Source organism: Monodon monoceros, unplaced genomic scaffold, assembly GCF_005190385.1.
Source record: "Monodon monoceros isolate NGI ecotype Baffin Bay Population unplaced genomic scaffold, NGI_Narwhal_1 Super_Scaffold_18, whole genome shotgun sequence".
In the NCBI taxonomy this organism is placed as follows: domain Eukaryota; kingdom Metazoa; phylum Chordata; class Mammalia; order Artiodactyla; family Monodontidae; genus Monodon; species Monodon monoceros.
The window spans coordinates 137,343,669-137,361,078 of NW_021703774.1; the positions used below are offsets into that span (position 1 = coordinate 137,343,669).

The following is a 17,410-nucleotide window of genomic DNA, read 5'->3' on the forward strand; positions in this document are numbered from 1 at the left end:
ATGATTTCCTCACAGGCAACATATTATGTTGCTTGTGAATAAAGGCGGTTTTACTTTTCCTTTCCAGTTGATGCATTTTATTTTTTTCTTGTTTTGTTACACTGTCTAGGATTTCCAGTACAATGCTGAAGAGAATTCTTTTGACTTTTGAGGCAGAGTTATGTGATTCTTTTTTCTCTGCATTTGATTCTCTCCCATCACACACTTATCAACAGAGAGGTCCTCTGAAGGCTTGACCTGAGCAGTTGAAGTAGCCCCAGTGGTTCTAGTTTGACCTCTAAAATCTGAACTCTCCATACGTCTCCAACTATACCTACCTCTTCTCTCCTACAGGAAGCCTCTGTTTCAGCCAATCTGACCTGGGAAGGGAGCCTCCTCTCCCAAGTTTTTGCTTATGTAGTTCCCTTCTTTTGCTTATCTAAATCCTCTATACTCTCTTGAAGACTCCCCGCTCCCGAAAGCACCATTGTTTATTGCAGCGTCTGCTCTATGTGTACCATTCATTGAACACTTCCATGTGCCATCATCTCACTTAGGAACCACAACTTCAGACTATGGGCTCCTCTAGGACAAAAGTTATACCTGCTCGGTGCTGGCTTCACCACACTTAGTCTAGGGCTGGTTCTCAAGCTGCTGCTTTGTGCCACCTTTGTTCTTTTGTGCGCTTTTGTGCGAATCAGAAAAAAGTGCCCCTTGGGACTTCCCTGGTGGTCCAGTGGGTAAGACTCCAAGCTCCCAATGCAGGGGGCACGGGTTCAAGCCCTGGTCAGGGAACTAGATCCCTCATGCATGCCTCAACCATGAGCCTGCATGCTGCAAATAAGAAGCCTGCATGCCACAATTAAGAAGCCTGCATGCCACAACTATGAGCCCGCATGCTGCAACTAAAAGATCCTACATGCTACAACAAACGATCCCACATGTGGCAACAAAGATCCCAAGTGCCTCAACTAAGACCCGGTGCAGCCTAAATAAATAAGTAAATATTAAAAAAAAAAAAAAAGTGTCCCTTCCTCTGGCTTTATATAGCTCTATGCCAAAGGCAAGGCTGAGTAAGTAGAGTTCAGGCTAGATTTTAACTCTTAATTGTCCTTTCTGCTGGCCACCTTCAAAATCTGCATAGCCATATAGGTTAAGGGAGGAGGAAGAGCTAATAAATGAACAAAAGAATTGTTCTGATGAAACTAGGGGCAGGACAGGAATAAAGACACAGATGTGGAGAATGGACTTGAGGACATGGGGAGGAGGAAGGGGAAGCTGGGACGCAGTGAGGGATTGGCATGGACATATATACACTACCAAATGTAAAATAGATAGCTAGTGGGAAGCAGCCGCATGGCACAGGGAGATCAGCTCAGTGCTTTGTGACCACCTAGAGGGGTGAGATAGGGTGGGAGGGAGGGAGATGCAAGAGGGAAGAGATATAGGGACATATGTATATATATAGCTGATTCACTTTGTTATAGAGTAGAAACTAACACAACACTGTAAAGCAATTATACTCCAATAAAGATGTTAAAAAGATAAAATAAATGAACGAATGATTCTGAATGGGTATTTTATATATAAAGATATTGAGCCTCAGAGAGGTTAAGTTCTCACCCAAGGACCCAGCCAGGAATGGCAGAAACTAGGATTTGTCCTGGGTTTGCCAGTCCCCAAAGTTCAAGGAAGCAAACACTGCCTTTTCTACCTCCTTCTTTGGTCTCAACATGAGTCTAGCACTTTATTTGTTATTAAGCATTTTTCATATTCACAGTTCTTTTTCAGTCTGAGATCAGCCACTTCTGCAATTTACTCCAAGACTGCTGCACCCTGGATTGAACGGCCTTCTCCCAGAATCAAAATCTCCAACCCTAAACCCTCCCTGTCCCTGCTGGAGTGTTACCAGAGTCTAGGGAGCAGAGAACAGAGGGAGAGGCAGGGGCTTTGGTACTGGGTCAGCCTGGATTTCAATTGCTACTTGGCAATTGACTTGCTGGGAGACTTTAGACTTCTCACTTAGTCATATCTGTAAAATGGAAATCATAATACCTACCTTAAGAGATGAGATATAGGTTATGTGAGCACTCAGTAAAGGTTAGTTCTCCTTTTCCTTCCACTTTGCTGAGTGCAAGGATGGTGTCTCATGTAAGGTCCACACACAAGAAAACTGCAGCCTTTGTTTACAGAAGATTCTTGGTGACGTTTGTCCACCCCATGACTAGAATTGCTTTTTCTCTTGACCTTGGGCAAGTCTGTTCCCCTCTCTGAGTCTCAATTTCCTATCTTTTAAGAGGGGACAGTAATACTTAAATAACTATAAGAAGAACTATCATTTACAGAATGTTTACTATGTATCAGGTACTCCAGTGCTTTATGGGTGTATTTTTATTTAATCATCAAAATAGGCCTATGAGGTAAGTGCTATTAATATCCCAGATGTCCCAGAAGAGGACCCTGAGGCACAGAGAGGTAAAGTCCATGAGTCGCCCAGCTGCTAAGTGGTAGAGCTGGGATATAAATTCTGCTTGGTAGTACTCTAGACCATGATTGCTCAGCCTACTGACATTTTAGGCCAGGTAATTCTTTGTTGTAGGGGACAGTCCTTATACTGTAGGATGTTCAGCAGCATCCCTGGCTTCTACCCTCTAGATGCCAGTAGTACCCATTACCCAGTTGTGACAACCAAAATGTCTCCAGACATTGCCAAATGCCCCCTGGTGAGCAAAATCACCCTTAGTTAAGAATCACTGCTCTAGACACTAGAGTCCTAGACAATGCTTTTCCCCTACAATATGACCAAACTAGGGAAAGTTCTTTCCCCTGAAGGTTTCAGTAAAGGAAATCATCTAGAGATAGGTGCTACACTAATGCTAATACTGTTTCACATTTGTTACAGCCCACTTCCACTTACAAAGGGCCTTTTCCGGCTTCCCTGGTGGTGCAGTGGTTGAGAGTCCGCCTGCCGATGCAGGGGACATGGGTTCGTGCCCCGGTTCGGGAAGATCCCACATGCCGCGGAGCGGCTGGGCCCGTGAGCCATGGCTGCTGAGCCTGTGCTCTGCAACGGGAGAGGCCACAACAGTGAGAGGCCCGCGTACTGCAAAAAAAAAAAAAAAGGGCCTTTTCACACATTAGTTTGTCTGAACATTCCAGGGGAGACAGCACATAGACAGAAGTGTCTAGCACAGTGCCCAGCATTTATTAGGTAAAATCTTGGTTTCCTTTTATTGGCTAGATGAAACAATGGAGGTTGAGGTAGATTAAGTGACTGTCCCAATGTTACACATCTAGTAAGGGGATATTGTCATTTGTTCTGTTGATTAGCCTATTAACTATGTTCTTAGCTCTTTGACTTTAATTCTGAGTTTCTGCTTTCATTGGGAGTTACAAGGTGAATCAGAAGAGTTAGAATCTTTGTTTCCTAGAGTTGAAAGGATCCTAGAGGCTATCTAGTTCAACTTCCTACTGCATGGTATTCAACCCTGGATTAGTGTTGCCAGATAAGATGCAAGATGGCTGGTTAAATTTGAATGTCATATGAAGATTGAGTAATTTTTAAAATATAAGTTTTTCCCATGCAATCATCACTAACACCAGGGACGATTGTGGCCCTGGGACCCCCTCTGGAGCATGACCAGAAGGGCGCAATGGGTCATGTGCTCAGAAGGGGGCACTCATATTCCAAGAGATTAGAAGAAGGGACCTTCTGACTGGGCTTTCCCATCTTACTGAGATTGGTCACCCCTTCCACGGGAGGATTTGAGCCTTTTACGGGGAACCTAACTGATGCAGGGGCTGAGACAGTCTTTAGGACACTTAGAAACAGACATAGATGATGACAATGAGGTAGTCAGTCAATATATGACTTTTGAACACCTACTATGGACCAGACATTTCTTACGTTCAAAGAACACAACAGAGATAAGGTGCACAGCAATATGAGGGAAAGGAAGAGAATTTCTACCTGTGCAATGGGAGGAAGAAATGAGAGAGAATATAGCAAGCAGTTTGGTGCTGTAGCAACACCGAAGGTGAGAAATTGAGGAGGATGAGGCACAAGGGCTTTGAATGACAGTTTAAAGAACCAAGCCTTTATTCCAAGGATAAGGGTTGGGGGGCACACTGAAGCAGAGAGGTGATATGCTCAGGTCTGCTTTTTGGAACATCATTCAGCTTGTGACACTAAGGATGGATTGAAGGAGGGAATTGGGGCCAAGGATATGAGCCAGAAAGATGATAAATCCTGAGTTAGGATAGTCGTAGCAGGAAAAAGGAGAGGAGAGAGATTTGAAAAATGTTAAGATATAGCGCAGAGATGGCTATTTGTCCCTGACCCCTGCAACATGTGTTCTCCCCTTCTTTTATGTTAATGGAACTCAATTTTCATATGGGCACATGGCCATACAGAATAAAAACTTTATTTCCTAGTGAAAATAAATTATGTCTGGGTATGGCTATAGACTAAGTTCTTCCGACTTGTAGAATGTGATGTAGTCACGCCCTTAAAGGCATAGGGGTGAGGTGGTCAGCTGTCTTGGGTCATGCAGCTGATGACAATGTCCTAGGGATGCCAGAGCCATAAGCCCGGGCCCCTGACTAATTCACGGAGCAGGTAAAGGTCCAATTTTTACATGGTATAGAAAAAACTTCTACCTTTTATGAGACTGTGTTTACTTTGGGTTCTCGTTACAGCTGCCAAATCTCTATCCCGACACAAAGTGGTGAAAGTCACAGATAAGGGCTTCCCTGGTGGTGCAGTGGTTGAGAGTCCACTTGCCGATGCAGGGGACGCGGGTTCGTGCCCCGATCTGGGACGATCCCACATGCCGCGGAGCGGCTGGGCCTGTGAGCCATGGCCGCCGAGCCTGCGCGTCCGGAGCCTGTGCTCCGCAACGGGAGAGGCCACAGTAGTGAGAGGCCCGCGTGCCGCCAAAAAAAAAAAAAAAAAAAAGTCACAGGTAAGGGCTAAGATGTAGGGACTGAAGGAGATGTGGGGAGGAGAGGAAGCTGCAGAGTTTTTTTTTGGTTATACCCAAGGCAGTGTTTCTGTCTTGAAATGTAGCCTATTGACCACCTGCAATGTAATCCCTCTGGGGCCCAGGAATCTGTGCAAGCAGCTTGGTGATTTGTAGCTAACCAAGCTTCAGCAATTCCCTCCAGCAAACACCAGGCTGGCCCTGCTGGAGCTGGGAGGTTTCAGATCTGCCTGCCTTCCACAGGTGTCTCCATGCTGACCAGTGCTCCTGGTAGCCCCAGAGCCATCTACTTCTCCTATCTGTAGTTCAGTGTCTGCCTCTGCGCCAAGGGTTTATTTCTGACCTTCAGGTTTGGGACTGAAGACAGACTCTGTGATGCTAAGTCAAGTCAGTATCATTTCTCACCTGGATCCCACAAGACCTTGAATGATCTGGCCCCTGCCTACCTCTCTGACCCTTCTCCCTATCACTTCGCTCCAAGCAGCACTGGCTCCATTCTGTTGAGCATCTTCCCTCATTAGGGTCTTTGCTCCAGCCACTGCTTCTGTTTACAAACCCTTCACTCTACTTCTTTGCCCTAACTCTTTTTTTTTTTTTTCGGTATGCGGGCCTCTCACTGTTGTGGCCTCTCCCGTTGCGGAGCACAGGCTTCGGACGCGCAGACTCAGCGGCCATGGCTCACGGGCCCAGCCGCTCCGCGGCATGTGGGATCTTCCCGGACTGGGGCACGAACCCATGTCCCCTGCATCGGCAGGCGGACTCTCAACCACTGCGCCACCAGGGAAGCCCTGCCCTAACTCTTATTAAAATTTCAGCTCTCAGCTTAAATGGCATTTCTCATGGAAGCCTCCACTGCACTCCAGAATATGTCCAATGCCACTTTTATACATGCTCATGGTTCCTTGTACTTCTTCCTGGTGCTTACCATAATTGTAATTGTATAATAATTGGTGTAATTGTTTGTTTAATGTTTCCCGCTATTTCCCACTATTCTCTGAACACCATGACAGCTGGGAACATGGGTGTTTTGTTCACTGATATATCCCTAGAACCTAATGCAGAACTTGACACATAGGCAATGCTCAAGAAATACTTGTTGATGAATGAAAGTCCCTTCCAACCATAATTTTCCAGAGATTCCCCTCATAGTCACGCTCTCCTCCCTCCACACTCCAGCCCAGCTCAGAGAAATAAATAAGCAATTAGGATGGGCCCACCCTCTCTTTGAGGACCTAGGACCAGTTGATAGTGAATGAGAATCATCTGAGGGTGAAAAGAGAGCTCAACAAAAGACAGAGGCTATTATTGTATCGGCAGCCAGAAATGAGCCCTTCTCCAAACTCCTAACTGGTGGTCCCAGGCTTGCTTATCACCTCTAAACTAATAGCAGAGAGCTTAGTGATCGGTAATATGATTTAAGCAGACAACTAAAATATTGATTAATAATTGTTAGCAAATAGCTAAACTGCTAAGTGCTAAGACATAACCTAATAAATAAAATATTTGGCTTAGGGGCTTCCCTGGTGGCGCAGTGGTTGAGAATCTGCCTGCTAATGCAGGGGACACGGGTTCGAGCCCTGGTCTGGGAGGATCCCACATGCCGCAGAGCAACTAGGCCCGTGAGCCACAACTACTGAGCCTGCGCGTCTGGAGCCTGTGCTCCGCAACAAGAGAGGCCGCTATAGTGAGAGGCCCGCGCACTGCGATGAAGAGTGGCCCCCACTTGCCACAACTAGAGAAAGCCCTCGCACAGAAACAAAGACCCAACGCAGCAAAAATAAATAAATTAATTAACGTCAGATGCAGGCTTGTTAAAAAAAAATTTTTTTTTGGCTTATACGTGTTAGAAGATAATTAAGGCATCAGTAGAAAAATCAAATATTAACTATTCAAGTGTTAGATGATTACCGAGGGGTTAATTTAACACTAAGTTGTTAGCAGATATTGCTTAACCAATGACTGAGGTAACAGTTGATAACAACATAAAATGAGATTTTTCCTAGAAGGACTCTTGCACATTAGAGGGGACTTGGGAACAGCAGAAAGCTGATAAAGCCTAGGAATGAAGGTCTAATTTGGAGTGCAACATCCTCAGCTGGACCCTAAACTGCTGGGGGGAACTGTTTGCTTGTCTTTGGTTTTCCAGATAGGGTCTAGGCAGGGACAGCATGGAGCCAGTGCTCAAAATGCTTCCCATATAATTAAATTTAATCTGCTAAGGGCCAAGCACTGTGCTGAGGAGGGAAAGGAAGGCAGTTGCTTAAACAATGAGAATGTGGTAAGTGAGTGAGTGAGTGGTGTGTGGAAGGAAAGGCTTAGGGGGTTTGTGAAGGCTGGGGATAATGGACAGCGTGTGTCAAGGAGAGGTGATGAGTTTAGTTCTGGAGACACTGAATTGAGGTGTCTCTAGTCATGCCCAGTAGGCAAGTGGGTATGAATCCAGCATAGATATAAGGTAGAGATTTAGGTATCATCAGGATGTAGACGGTGGTCAAAACCATGAGAAAAAATGAGATGGTTGTGGAAGAGTATATGAAGTGAGAAAAGGGACCCGCCTAGAAGCCTAAGGAAGACCAACAGGGAAGGAGTGGGCAGAGGAGGAAGAGTCATGGACAGACACTGAGAAGGAAGGAGCACTCAGAGAGATGGGGGAAAACCAAGAGAAGACAGGGGCAGGAAAACTAAGAAGGGAAGAGAATGTGTCAGGGAGAAGAGTCATACAATCAGCAATGTCAGAAGCGGCTGACAGGTCAAGTAGGGTGAGGTCAGAGAGATGTCCATTGAGAATGTGGTTCTGAGTTGTTCATCACAAAAATTTCTGTGATAGCTGGATTTCACTGTGTGTGTGTATGTGTGTGCACCTGCACACACGCGGAAACGACCACGTGCAGAGCCAGAGCTTGGAGGAGGGTGTGTTAGGACAGGCTGGAGGCCACCACAGGGTGGTATGTGGTCAGCCCACAGAAAGCCTTCATTTACTCTTGCAGCTTTTGGGAAGGATCATTAAGGGAGGCTTTGAGCACAGTTCAACCCTTTCACTGTCCAGTAGGAAAATGGAAGACAGCAGAGAGGGAACAATTTGCTCAGTCTGTGAGTCAAGGGCACAGCCAAGACTTGAATCTGAGTTTCCTTCTTCTAGAAGAGTGACTTTGGGAGAAGTAGACATGAAATTCTCATTGGCCGATAAATTATCTGTCAGTGACTCTGCTCATCACCTCTTTTCTATATTTATATAAAAGTGAAATACGTATTTTTACACACAAAATTCAAACATTACAAAAATACTTAACAAAGAAAGTGAATGACTCCTGTTATCCCACCCCACGCCCTCACGGACAGCCACCATTAATAGTTTGGTCTACATCCCTCCCTCCCTCCTTCCCTCCCTCTCTCTCTCACACTTAACATTGTAAATTTTTAATAAAAATATTATTCTTGTTTGTACTGGATGTTTTCTTGTGTGTGCATGTGTTCATTACAATTTGCCATTTTTTCACTTTTGGACAACTTTCTATGGTAGCATAGAAATTAATTCATTCATTTGAATAGCTATTATTTTAATATATTTTTTATTATTTCCCTTTTTAAAAATATTTTATTTATTTATTTTTGGCTGCGTTGGGTCTTCATTGCTGTGCACAGGCTTTCTCTAGTTGTGGCGAGTGGGGGCTACTCTTTGTTGTGGTGTGCGGGCTTCTCATTGCAGTGGCTTCTCTTGTTGTGGAGCACGGGCTCTAGGTGCACAGGCTTCGGTAGTTGTGGCACGCGGGCTCAGCAGTTGTGGCTCGTGGGCTGTAGAGCACAGGCTCAGTAGTTGCGGCGCCACGGGCTTAATTGCTCCGCGGCATGTGGGATCTTCCTGGACCAGGGCTTGAACCTGTGTCCCCTGCATTGGCAGGCGGATTCTTAATCACTGCCCCACCAGGGAAGCCCTGTATTAGTTATTATTATCATTTGGATTTGTACCATAATTTGTTACCAAACCATACTGATGGAAACAAGGATTGCATCGAATTTTCACCATTATGAACAATGTACATACATATTATTGTACACACATATTTGCACAGTTTGGGAGTCTTTTAAAAGGAGAAATGGTGGATCAAAGCATATAAACATTTTGTTTTAAAAGATATTGACAAGTCATCCTCTAAAAAGCTGTGCCAGTTTGTTGTCCCACTGACAGCTTATGCGAATGCCCATTTCTGCACATCCTCACCAGTGACAGGTATTATCATTTAACAAAATCTTCCCAACTTGAATGAGGCTGAACATCTTTTCATATCCTCATTATCCGTCTCCATTTTTCTGTGAATTATCTGTTCTTATCCTTTGCCTGTTTGTAATTGTAGTGTACTTTTGGTCAGTGAATTCTTATTGGGCAATAATGATAGGCTTGATAAAAAAAGTCTGGGAAGACTTGGTACCAAACTGCGAACAGTGTTTACCTCCAGGGAGTGACCATGTAGGAAATGAGGGGGATAGTTTCATTTTTATTTTGTATCATCTTATTTTACAATGAATTTGTATTACTTTTGTAATTGGAAAAAATACATAGGAAAACAATAACAACAACAACAACAAATGTTTGGCCTGGATTCTCATGGCTGGAAATTCATGTTGGGTTCAAGTTTTTATTGATCACAACTTATTTTTTGGTTCATATGCAAAAAACATTTATTGAACGCCTCCTAGTTACCTGGCACTGCCCTAGGCACTTTCGTAGGCCTTTCATCCTCAATCTCACAACAGCCCTGTGAGGTAGGAATTGGCCTCATTTTAGAGAGTTCATAACAGGTAGGAGATTATTGCTTGTACCTCTATTTGCCACATGTTTTCATGGGCTAGAGGTTCTTATTGGTTGCTGAGTCATTGGTCAAGAGCTGTCACTGGTCAGGGGTTCTTACAGGTTGCTCTAAGATTCAAATAATCAAACTACTAGAATTTTCCCCAGACAGGAGTGATGGGGTAGGTGGGATAAGAGTGGAGGAAGGAGAGTCAGTGGTCTCTCCCTCGTAGCACCATTTGAGTTTGCTTTGGTCACTCGTGAACAGTGAGGGGAGGGGACAGTGGGAGAGGAGGGAAAGTAGTTATAAGTCTTCTCGCTTCTTCAGGATGAGCTTCCTCACAAGCGCTGTAATCTGGGGCCTTAACTCCTCCACCGACATGGTTGGGTCCCAAGCCCCTATCACCTTTCCATCTGGGGCCACTAGGTACTTCCAGAAGTTCCAGGTGGGCTCCTTTCCAGAAGTCTCTAGAGCAAAGGAAGAAGGAGAGCAAAGTGTGCTTCCCTGTGTCCCCTCTCCTGGAATCCCACTATTGGTGTCCACCCCTCCCTTGAAGTAGTGGTTCTATTAGTTAGAATGAACTGGAGAGCTTTTAAAAATCCTGATGCCCAGTCCATACCCCCAGACCACTTAAGTAAGAATATCTGGGGGTGAGACTCAGGCATCAGTATTTTTCAAAAGCTTTCCAGGAGATTGCAATCTGGTGCCCAGGTTGAGAATTACTGCTTTATGATTCTGTGAAGTGCTGGGTAAGGCAACATCAGACCTTCCTTTATTAATGACCTCAAACTACTACACAGTCTATATCCTATTTTCTGATTAAATCTCAATGGTTTCCAAATGTTAGTCCATGGACTCTCTGCATCTGAATCATGGTGGTGGTGGTGGTGGAGGAGGGGGTTTAATATAAACAGATTCTTGGGCTCTGCTTCAGTAGATCTCAGGCTAATGCATTTTTAAGAGGTCCCCAGGTGCTTCTAAAGCACAGCCAGGTTTGATCTATAACTACGGGAACTGAGAAGGAACTAATAAAAACACACAGGGGAAAAAAAACAAATATTAGGATTGACCTACAAAACAAAATTCAAATTGCCTCAGTAAGGGACCTTTTGTTTGCTACACTGTTGTTTGTTATTTACTCTTCTAGGTGAATGGGTTGGGGGGGGGGGGGGGGGGGGGGGGGGTGTGGTAGTGAGGGATATGAAGGCAACCAGAAGCATGGAATAGGAGGTGGGAGAAGGCAAAAATGGAGTCCCCAAAGGAAGGGAGAGGCCTGAGAAAGGAAACAGTACTTAATGACAAGCTTGGCTAATGACCCCATTTTGTGGTTCTGAGGCTTCTGCAGAAGGAATCTATTTCTCAAATATTAAGATCTGTTTGGTTTTTTTATGGCTGCGCCACACAGCTTGCTTGGGATCTTAGTTCCCCAACCAGCAATTGAACCCAGGCCGGGTAGTGGAAGTGCCGAGTCCTAACTGCTGCACTGCCAGGGAATTCCCAAGATCTGGTATTTTAGCTCAGAAGGTTTCTCTCCTGTGGCCTACACACTTTGCCTCTGACTCAGGACAGGAGATATGGGCTGGCCTTCTCCAGGCATGTGGCATCCCCTGCCTGCAGCTAAGTCCATAGGCTCAACTAATTCACACTGACTAAAATCTGAGGGTCCAGTCTCCTTCTAGGAGCCACTGCAGGAGCTGTGGAAACAGGAGCCCAGAGAAGTCTGCAAGAGTGACTCTGAGGGAGAACTGCAAGGCAGCAGGGACGGAGATATTCTTAAGCAGGAATACTCCTCAGCTCATCCTCAAAGATTAGTGCTAGAACAGACCATCAACCCGCCTGTGCAGGTCTAAGGGGCCCCAGGTCACCCAGCCAGCCAGTAGCTTCTGCTGCCCAGGGAGCCACAGCCTCAGCCGGCTGAGGGAAGGTGAGGGAAAGGCTCAGGACTCACGGATCAGGTACTTGAAGGCAGGGTGGGCACCAGTGCCGGTGACTGTGATCTTGCTAAACATGGGGAAAGAGACACTGTAGGTGCGGCGGGCAAAGTTCTCAATCTCCTTGTTGCTGTTGGGCTCCTGCTGGCCAAACTGGTTGCAGGGAAAGGCAAGCACGTTGAAGTGGTGAGGCCCCAGGTCCCGCTGTAGCTGTTGCAGGGCCCGGTAGTGCTGGTCTGTGAAGCCACACTCGCTAGCCACGTTCACCACCAGGGACACCTGGGTGGCAAAAGCAAAACCCAGACACATACACAAACCAGTGAAGAGGCACACACTTGTACATGGCCTGACATGCCCACGTATGTGACCCCCCTCAACAATTAATGCTCTCTCTCATAAACATGCAGGGTCTTACAGACGTGTGAAACACATACATAAACATTCATGAGAATAAGTACACAATACACATGAATGGGTATGCCTGTGCCCCTCGACACAAAGATACATTAGCACACATCACACATGCCCACAAGCACACAGAACACCATCACAGAGAGAGGCACACATACTGGTGAACGCACATTAGGAGGTGATACAGGAGAGAGAAAAGGCAGACCTGGGTTCAATTTCTGGCTCAGTCAACTAGCACTCATCATTCTACACTGTAGTTGCCTATACATGTGTTGGTCTTCCTTCTAGAATGTGAACCCACTGAGGGCAGGAGCTATGTTCACTTCATTACTGGGCCTGACACATGGAAAAGTCTCAGAAAGTATGTGCTGAATGAATAAGTAAGTGTGCACATATATATGATCACCTGAACGGGTACATAGACAGACATGGTTTTCTTGATAAAAGGATCCGAAGAACCTCAGGGCAATCCCTTTTTGCCCCTCTCCCTCCAGCAAACAAATACCACTTTCTTCTATCACTAGACTAACCCTTAAATTTATGATTGCCTTATAATATATTTATTTATTGCCGTTCGGTGATAAATATAAATCTGGCTGACGGAACTTGATTATATTACTGCAGTTACAATTTTGGCACAAATGCTATGTTTTTAGCTTCTAGTTATATATTATTAAAGGATTTAAATTCTCACCCTGTGTTTAGGTAGCCAAGCCCTATCTCTCTGGCCACTTCTTATTTTATTATTTTATTTTATTTTATTTTTTTAATTTTATTTATTGATTGATTGATTTTTGGCCGCGTTGGGTCTTTGTAGCTGTGCACGGGCTTTCTCTAGTTGCGGCAAGTGGGGGCTACTCTTTGCTGCGGTGCATAGGCTTCTTATTGCTGTGGCTTCTCTTGTTGCGGAGCACGGGCTGTAGGTGTGCAGGCTTCAGTAGTTGCAGCATGCAGGCTCAGCAGTTGTGGCTCACAGGCTCTAGAGCGCAGGCTCAGTATTTGTGGCTCACAGGCTTATTTACTCCGCGGCATGTGGGATCTTCCCGGACCAGGGATAGAATCTGTGTCCCCTGCATTGGCAGGCGGATTCTTAACGACTGCGCCACCAAGGAAGTCCTGGCCACTTTTTAGAAGAGGCAGGATTATACCAGCTGGCTCCATAAAGAGGGTCACCTTCGGCAGCCTGGGTCACTGGACATGCTCGGGCACAGACTGCTGAGGCTGGACAGAGTTTCTCGACCTCAGCACTACTGACACTTGGGGCTGGATAATCTTTGTTGTGAGGTAGCTGTCCTGTTCATTGTAGAATGTTTAGTAGCGTCCCTGGCCTCCACCCACTAGACGCCTAGTCTTAACAATCAAAGATGTCTACAGACGTTGCCGAATGTCCCCTGGGGAAAAAGATCACCACCAGCTGAGAACGACTGAGCTAGGCGATGAGAACCACTGTGCTGTATCTCCCTCACCCATTCCTTGGGGCCACAGGCTGTTAGAACAACCTCCCCCATTTTGTCAGCATGTGCCATATTGCGCCTCTGGTGGTGAGAAACTGGGACTCTTAGCTCCCTTCACTAGTTAGAGGTCTTCCTCTTTCTTCTTTACTGGATCCTTGGGCATTGAGAGCATTAAAGATTGTTTATTTCTAACCTACATCTTGTGTGTCTGCCCATACTTTTGGAAGGAGGGAAATCCTATTTCTATTTCCGTGCCTGAATCCAAAAAGCTTATCTTTAAAGTGACCAAAACACAGACAGATACACCTAAATACACACAGTAAATTTACATATACGTATACAAGCACAGATGCAGACTCAGATGCGTACACAGAAGCAAGCAAACAAATAAACCATTCACATACACACTACGCTCAGGCCTATATGTACATAACCTCACGGTGTAGCCAAGGGCATTCCTGAGTGTCACCCATTTATCTACACTCAACACTGGTCTAAATGACTGTCTTCCCTGTTAGCGTGAGGGCACAAACCATACAATTTTGCTCATGGCTATGTCTGCAGGGCTGGACCCAGTGGCAGGCATGTAGTGCCTATAAAGAAGCCAGTGTTTTTTGCTTCCAATTTTTAAAAAACCCATGGTAAAATACACATAATGAGCCAGTAGCTATTTGCAGGTGAATGAATGACCATATCGCCCAAGTGGCAAACCAAGAAGCTTGGGTTAACACACAGTTTCATTTACAGGTTCCCTGGACTGACTGTTCCTGGTTTCCCTCTAAAGTTGGAAATAAGCTGGAAATTAAGACATGGGCTCTGGAACTGGACTGCCTGGGTTCAAATTCTAACTCTACCTCGTAGCAGGTGTGTGACTTCGTTTTTTGTTTTTTTTTTTCATTTTCTTTCTGATTGATTTCTAGGCCTCTTGCTCCAATGCTTTTTAGGATTTACCAGTGACCTAGAGGATGAAAACACTCAGAATTCTGGGACTACTTTCCAGGTAATTTTTCTCCAGGATTTCTGTTCCTCACATCCTGGATGCCTTATTACTTCTGAAAACAAATAGCCTTTGTCTGTTTTTGTCTTAGCATCTATTACTATTAGGAATTACATTGTTCATTTCTCCGTTCCTTGTTTATTGCCTTTCTCCTCTCCACCGCATATAAGCTCTGTTAAAGGGGAAACTTAGCTGTTTTGTTCACCGCTGTATCCCCAGGGCTGGCACAGTACTTAGTATACAGTAGGTGCTCAACAATAAATAATGAATTAATGAGTAGCAGAGCTGGTCAAGTGCTAAACCTGGGGCTCTCTGGTGAGCTGCACCAGAGGGAAGGGAAGGCCTGAATGGCAATGGGCCCTACTCTTACTGGCCCTTTGCCCTGAGTCCTGGATGAGGTTCCTGCTGGGGCCCCACAAACACAAGCACAGAGCACTCTACCAAGTGCTTCCACATTGTCACCTCATTTGAAACTCACAATACCTTGGGGCGGGGGGCAATCAGGACAAGGACTACTATCCCCAGTACTCCCAGGATAACTGAGAATTCCAAGGCTTAGAGAGTACTTTCTTCACTAAGGATGGCCTTGCTCCTGGGAGAAGAATGCTAACAGCCATTTGTGTGTGTGTGTGTGTGTGTGTGTGTGTGTGTGTGTGTGTGTGTGTGGTCCATCCAAATCTGGATGCTGGGCCTCCCTGTCCATTAGAAACCAACTCCCCACCCTTTCCACACCACAGCCTGAGGTCCACCTTGAGAAGTGAACTTGGAGGGCTCTTCATTACACACAGTGCAACATTTCGGTCTCTGAAGGTAGCGTTCAAGGCCCCTCTTGGTCCCTCCCTACCCTCTTCAGCCTCATCTTTCACCCTCATGCTTTATGCTCCTTCAAGCACAACTGCTTGAAGACCTCCCCACCAGCATCACCATTCTTGCTGTTTAGTTCTGCGTCTTGGCATTTGACAGTTCTCTTTGCCTGGAGTGCTCTTCTTGGTCTTACTAAAACTCACTCTTGTTTCAAAGACTCACCCAGGCACACTGCCTCTCTCAAGTCCTCTCTGAGCTGAGACTCCCTCTTGGTAAGGAGGTAGCAGTTATACTGGATGACACTTAAATCTCAGCCTGAGCTCCCAGCTAAAAAGTTTGTCTAGAGTAGGCCACGGATGGATAAGCGGTTCTCCTCCAGGCTCCGTGCTTTCTAGCGCTGTGCGACCTTCCCTCTCTGGGACTTAATGTACTACTCTCTAAAGGATGATCTGTGTAAGGTCCCCGTGTGTCTGAAATGGTAACTCCCTCTGCACCGAGCTTTCATTTCCACAATGTTCTCACTGGACTGATTATCACCAACTCCCTCTGTTCCGAACGTGGAAACTGGGGATGGGAGAGACAAAGGCCCTAGGATGCTAGGGTTACTTTTTAGACCAGTGTGTGAGAGGCTGGGCCCCGCTGCCCAAAATCGCTGGGAGGGAAATCGGCGCCGGCAGCGAGAGTTTCGGGTTTCACCGCGCGCCGGACCATGCCACGTAGTCGAGGGACAGACCCGGCGCAGGATCCGGGGGCGCCGCGCCCGGCGGGATGTCTGGGTGGGGGTGGGGAGCCAGGGCAGGGTGGCCGGGCGGCCAGAGCCCCTCGGAGCCACACCCGGCAGGGTCCCGGGCCGCCGGGCGCCCCCGTCAGGCCCCGGCTGGATGGCGCCGAGGCCCGGCGGGCGGACACTCACCGAGCCGCGGTACTTCTCCAGAGACACCAACTTGCCCCGGATGTTGACCGCCTTGAAGTCGTAGAAGTCCTGCTCCCGCTGCGCGCAGGCCGCAGCCGCCAGGAGCAGCCATGCTGCCGCCAGTCCCGCCACCATGACTCGCTCCCGAGCAGGCGGCGTGGCAAAGGCAGGGCTGGGGTCACGGGCGCGGGGGGCGGGAGGAGGCGGCCCCGGCTCCAAGCGGCCAGCCGGGCAGGACGCGCCCCCTTCTCCGCGGGCGGTGGACAGCCGGGCTCTGGACCTCAGTCTCCCCATCTGTACTGCGGGACCGTTGGACTCCGCGCCCCTTTCCGGACCCTAGAGCCGTGGTTTCAGGATTCTGCCCACTGAGACCGGAATTCGTTTCAATGAGGCTCCCTCTTGCTCCAGGATGCAGCGACTACGTAGCGAAAGGGAGGTGGACAACTGCATCTGGGAGCTTAGCTAGTTTTTAATTAGTGCAGTGCCCTTAGGCTGGTCGCTGCACCTCTCTGGGCCCCAGTTTCTCCATCTGTTGCCTTCCTGATGCACCTAGACAGTACAGAATGAGAGTAGTAGAAAAATGGATGTGAAACTTTTTTGTCAGCTGAATGGTGCCTACGAACTTTAGGTGAATGAATGGACGTCCCCTGAAAGGGATGAGACAGAGGAGAAGAGAAGAGAGAGGGCCTATTTCAGGTTGGGTTCCTGGGAAGCAGATTATGAGATGGAGATTTCAGTAAAGGGTGTTTATGAGGGAGTGCCCTTGGGATCCACACCTGTGGAAGGGAGGGGGAGGGAACAGGAGTGGGCAGAAGTCCAGAGGTCCACGCAGGCCCAAGGACAGTCATGGCTGACCCCACAGGGGCTCTGGAACTAGAATGGCCCATCAGAGTTGTCCCCAGGTGAGCTAAGATGACCAGACCGGGCCTCTAATATCCCTGCCTTCATCTTTCATGGGATGTGGGGCCATCTGGGAAGGGCTATGACAGGAGCCAAGGGGGCCCTGTCCCTGGGGGGCTGACAGTTAAAGGCTCTTCACTGACAGCATTCCCAATAGCTGGTGTCACAAGTCTTCACTGATGGGGGATCTGGGCAGCACTTCACAGTGTTTCCCAAACTTGGAAAACCCTTATGGAGCCCCACTAAGTGCCA

General features: G+C 47.0%; 1 protein-coding gene across 1 annotated transcript; it reads right to left on the reverse strand.

Annotated features, from left to right (window-relative positions):
- Positions 1-9,451: 9,451 nt before the first annotated feature.
- On the reverse strand, positions 9,452-16,552 carry GPX7 (glutathione peroxidase 7). The gene is made up of 3 exons (XM_029229495.1): positions 16,259-16,552; positions 11,697-11,958; positions 9,452-10,215 (listed from the first exon to the last, which is right to left on the reverse strand). The coding sequence occupies exons 1-3, from the start codon at positions 16,550-16,552 to the stop codon at positions 10,052-10,054; spliced, it is 720 nt and encodes a 239-aa protein (XP_029085328.1). The 3' UTR covers positions 9,452-10,051.
- Between the last annotated feature and the right edge of the window lie 858 nt (positions 16,553-17,410).

Excerpts from the sequence above, each read along its gene's own strand:
- GPX7 (XM_029229495.1), bottom strand. The coding sequence starts at position 16,552 with ATGGGGAGACTGAGGTCCAGAGCCCGGCTGTCCACCGCCCGCGGAGAA. Across the intron at positions 11,959-16,258 it reads TGGAGAAGTACCGCGGCTCG|GTGTCCCTGGTGGTGAACGT; the intron begins GTGAGTGTCCGC and ends TTTGCCACCCAG. Across the intron at positions 10,216-11,696 it reads TGCCTTCAAGTACCTGATCC|AGACTTCTGGAAAGGAGCCC; the intron begins GTGAGTCCTGAG and ends CCTTTGCTCTAG.